General features: G+C 39.6%; 1 protein-coding gene across 1 annotated transcript; it reads right to left on the bottom strand.

Annotated features, from left to right (window-relative positions):
- Positions 1–955: 955 nt before the first annotated feature.
- On the bottom strand, positions 956–3,280 carry LOC129724769 (probable chitinase 10). Its single transcript, XM_055679920.1, has 3 exons — positions 3,146–3,280; positions 2,505–3,082; positions 956–2,368 (listed from the first exon to the last, which is right to left on the bottom strand). The coding sequence occupies exons 1-3, from the start codon at positions 3,150–3,152 to the stop codon at positions 1,532–1,534; spliced, it is 1,422 nt and encodes a 473-aa protein (XP_055535895.1). The 5' UTR covers positions 3,153–3,280; the 3' UTR covers positions 956–1,531.
- Positions 3,281–5,192: the final 1,912 nt, after the last annotated feature.

Raw genomic sequence — 5,192 nt, forward strand, 5'->3', positions numbered from 1 at the left:
CCCTCCTACTCTCGCTTGATCTCAACCGCTGTCGAAGTAGTCCCTTCCCCCACACATTCCCTCTCACCGCACCACACCTCTGCTGCTGTTCAGGCGACATGATATTCTCCTGTTGCTATTCTTACTTCCCCTAATTACCGGCCTATGGAGAGACAAACGCAACGATCGAATCGCTTCTCAGAGCTGATGTAGTCTAGTCATGTGTTTGTTTTCTTCCAGAAACCTATGCACCATATCATCATTTCATTATGGGTTGAGAGGATTCAAGTTTAGTCGCGGCCTGTACACTTCGTGAAGTGCACAAGTGATGAATAAACGACGATTGCATCATATTCGTTTCGTTTCCATCACTGTTCCGTAGTTGTGTCGCACTTGCAAGCACGACGCAGACTGACTTTGGTCTCGATCACACAGGTCTATAAGAGTTATCAGCATCAGCTGACTCTTCTGTGTGTGATGAGACATTCCTTTCAGTCTATAAATAACGCCTGCACAGCAGTGTGTGTAGTTAGGGATGAGCAATAGAATAAGTCGGCAGTGGAATGTGATACGATATCGATTGTGGAACAGTACCACCGTCCCCCGTAGCTTATTTGGTCAAAACACCATGCCGGAGACAGGGAAATTGCGGGTTCAAGTCCCGTCGGGAAGCGGTATATTTTTCCAAATATGTATCATATTTCCAGTACGCTTATTTTTCGTTCTTTCTCCACTTCACATACTGTCTGCTTAATAAACAACATCAATATTTTAGAACCCAAAGACTGAATATACCTTTATTGGATTAAGGCATTCTTGTGAATCTATTTTTACAAATAATAAGTTTGAATGAGAAAGGCTGAGTCTGACCGCTAGATGGATTAATTTAGGTTTTTTTTAAGAATCTTAGTAAACTTATTTCTCGAAAAATTATAGAAGAAGTTAGCAATTAACAAATACATTTAAAATCAAACACTCAAGAGATCTGGTTTTGCCCACCTGCCAAACCCCGTCTTTTGGCGGGTTTCACATTTTCACAAATAACCAAACTATTTCCGAACTCTTTGAATTGCTTTATTTTTGGTGACTGTGGTGATACAGGAACAAACTTCCTCTATTTACGCTATTGAAAAACCCTTTCCTTTTTACATCAAACTCTCCTATTCATAAGAAGAATATAACTGAAAATCATCATTTAATTGTCATTTGTAAGATCACTCTCTGGGTTTTTGGACAGTTTCACGGTTACCCAATACCAAATGACATCAAAGTGGAACCTTCGTCGCCAAAAGCCGAACGAACCAGAATTACCATTTTCAGTTGAAAGGAAGCCAGCGAATGAATCATAGGTATGCTTTCGTTTTAATATTTGTAACAAGAAACAATTTATTCCTAAACATGTGTTGATGTGAACAACAAATTGGCTTGCTGATCTCGGTCTGCTAGTACTAATCAATGACATACAAAATAGTTAACTTAAAATACGGGAATTAAAATTCAAACTGGGATTAGGTGTTTGCGTGGGATGTAAGTTTACAGGCAGTTTTAAATTTTATTGTAACATTCGCGAATAACAGTTTACATTCCAAACGTGGTCGCAGTATTCTTGATTTTGGTTCCAGTATTGGTTAATGGGGCACGTTTGGACAAATAATCTACCATAGACGCATCGATAGAATTTACTGCAATCTCGGTGAGGATGGAAGAATAACTGTGCTGGAGGACAGTACGGTGCTGACGGATCATTGAACACAGGAGCGGATGTTACGACGGGAATAGATGGTGCCGGTGTTGGGGCAGGTTGAATGGGTGCCCAAGTTGGGACAGGTGTAGGAGCTGTCGGAATATTTACAACAGGAGCAGCGGTCGAAATCGTAGGCGCTGTTGTTGCTGGTGCCTTAGTTGTTGGTGCCTTAGTTGTTGGAACTGTCGTTGGAACTGTCGTTGGAACTGCTGTTGGTGCTACTGTGGACTTTGAAGAGCAAGTTGCTTGCGATTCCTTTTGACATTTGTTTGTGACAGTATCAAAATGTTCATTTGCATGGCAGGATAAATCGTACATATTTGTACCCATGCACATTATATACTTATTACAATCGCTCGGATGGGGTTTGTACTTCAATCCGACGTTGCCTGCACATGGCTCAGCCCTGGGAATTGCAGCTCGTGCGCAGATTGATATTTCTGGGGCTGCACATTTGGAAGTTTTCGTGTCAAATACCTTTCCATTACCACAGGGTACTTCAAACTGTTCTTCATTCATGCACACATAATATTTAGAGCAATCTGTTGAATCAGGGATATTCATGATGCCCTTATTACCGGCACACTTTTCGTTGGATTTGGATGACTTGCTGGAGACAAGGGAAAGGAGAGTTGTCGTGGAACGCTTGTAAATGAGAGTAAAGGATAGGATTAACAGAGGTACTTAAAATATTACTGTGACTAACCATACATGGTGATGAGATATTTTACAGCAATGAAATGTCGTTTATATTACTTTAATAATGTTCGTAAAATTTTACCAATGACGCTGGGCACACCACATTCGCTGGTTTATCGCAGGTATTTGTATTTGGGTTAAAATTAGTACCCGACGGACAGTCCTGTCTAACTGGTTGTCCACTCACGCAGATGAAATATGCGGAGCAAATTGAAGGATGGCGCACGAATGTAGGATTCGCTGGGTCATCCACTGCCGGACAAGACACCTCGGTGCACTCAGGAGCATTAGCAATCAGATTACATTGTTCCTTGGTGCGATCGAATATAAGTCCAGGAGGACACTCTCCTTCACTTTTAACGCCGTTAATACAAAGTATAAATCGCGTACACGAGTATTGAACTGGGAACCTAGAAATTCCCTCTGCAGGACAGTTAACACAATACGCCGGATCACCGCTGTCACATATTCCGTTGTTGAAAATTGGAAACTGTGCAGGGCATTGCAGCAAATGTGCCACTCCGTTCACACATGAATAGTATTTTGTGCAATCATCTTCATGTGGCTTGAAACCTGACATAACTCCTTCACACGGATTGGTGGCAGCTTCCGCAAAGCCCATCATCAGCCATCCTGCGAGGGAAATCGCTAAGAATTGTTCTATGGAACAAAATAAAAGGCGTTACAACACACTGAGATCTATGTATACTGAATATCACTCACTGAACATATTTTCGACTTTATGAGGCACAGAGAAACAATTTGAGCACGATCTAATATCCCTTTTGTTTTGCACTGCTCAAACTGCGCTTCCAGAATGACTGAGTCAGGCTCAAAGAGCAACAAATTTATACAAGATACGGTTTGCGAGTGACTTTAAATTCGGGTCTTACGAGTTGATGTAAAAACATGCAGATAAAGTCTATTCTTTTCTAATTATCAGACGTAATACGTGCCTTCCCGGGTGCTACTTTTATCGATATCAAGTTTTATCAGTCTATGCACCCGTCTTCCGCCGTCGTATGATCCTGTTCTTCCCGTCTTCAGATACTAACAGCAGCCCGATAAGATACTTCATTTGTATTACAAGATATTCCACGAACACATATTTGACATACCACGAGGCGTCGAGAATAGTGTAGAACTAAATGCTTCGATTCTGCAGACACGTTTGACGTAAATAATGAGGCCCTCAATCATCGTATCAATATCTCTACTTCAGCTACATAGATCTTTGGAAAAATGAACTTTGAGCCTCGAAACAGATGTTGTGGACGAAACGATACCGAACTGAAGAGAATTTACTCAAGACCCAGCTCAAAAACCAACTATTTGTTTTACTGAAAAAAAGTATTTTGATTTTGATTGCCTTCGATCAGTTTTAAACCGAGTATAAATTTCATCAGCTTTTAAACAATCTGATCTGTTTGAGTCATCCGAAATTTGCTTTGCATAAACACCATTCTCAAGCGACAGACTCTGGTATGCAACAGAGGAGTTACCTGAGACCGATGCATATAATTTATTTGAGTTACATTTCAAATTATCATTTTACTTTGGACCGTTGCCCAGCAATGAATAATTAAATTTATTTTTGTCCATAAATTTCAAGCAGTCACTTGGTATGATCCGACGATTTAGGCATACGCGCAAAATTGGGTGGATTGATTTGTACGTTACATCAATTAGAGCTTTCCAAAATTTGCTCCAATTGTTTCCATCTGGCCTGTCCGTGTTATATTCGTGAGATACGTAACATACAACATCTCGTGCTTCATTACATCACGGTGTCAAAGATCAAAATGTTCATCATCCAAACAGTTGAGCATTCTTTCCTGACGCTGTTGTTTCTACACTGAACAAATAATGTACAGTGGTGGGCACCATTCCGCTAATTCGCTAATTCGCTAATTAGCGACGCTAAAATTCAGTTAGCGATTTAGCGATTTCGCTAATTTTTGAGCTGGTTAGCGAAACTGTTAGCGTCGCTAAAATTTTGGTCTTCGAAACGCTAATCGCTAATTCGCTAAATTTTGTGGAGAAGCAGCAATATAAATATTTAGAAAAAGTGTGAATTGCTGATGGCGTACGTAAATTGCTTCGAAAGATGAACATACTTTACTGCGAAAGTTACTCTTGTCAGTTTTTTTACCCTACAATGGAGTTCCAGTTATCGTACAAGCCACAGGAGCATTTTGAAAAACAAGCACAAGGTCTAGATTGAATTTTTGGCACACCAAGAACTTTGATGAATTGCAATGCGCTTGAAATTATGACAACTTTGGTTCTATTTTTTTCGATTCAGATAATAATTGAATTTTCATGAAAACATTCCTAAGAGTATTTGTTTTCAATGCAAGCTAAATAACTTTTGTTATTCTTGTTTTTACAAAATCAAATATGAATACCGTTTCGTGAACCTCTTACTGTAAATAGCTTTAAAAAGTAATTGTTTTCGTTTATTTAACCAAAACAGATCAAAGTGGTCCAAATCTTACAAAACATGAGCAATAAATATAGCGATATGACTATTTACATATTAAAAAGTTAGCGATTAGCGATTAGCGAAAGTTCCGCTAATGTGGGTTTAGCGTTTAGCGTTTAGCGATTATCGAGCTAAATTTTCCGGTTAGCAACTTAGCGATCAGCGTCGCTAAATTCTCGGTTAGCGGTGCCCACCACTGATAATGTAGAATTCATTATTTTGAAGCCATTTATACAGAGGCAGCTATCTAATCTATTTCACGGTTAATTCATTTTTTTTATCACA

The sequence above is a fragment of the Wyeomyia smithii genome, chromosome 2 (genome assembly GCF_029784165.1).
Source record: "Wyeomyia smithii strain HCP4-BCI-WySm-NY-G18 chromosome 2, ASM2978416v1, whole genome shotgun sequence".
NCBI lineage: Eukaryota > Metazoa > Arthropoda > Insecta > Diptera > Culicidae > Wyeomyia > Wyeomyia smithii.

Coding starts and splice junctions, on each gene's coding strand:
- LOC129724769 (XM_055679920.1), bottom strand. Junction 2,369..2,504: donor TGGTGTGCCCAGCGTCATTG/GTAAAATTTTAC, acceptor CTCATTTACAAG/CGTTCCACGACAACTCTCCT.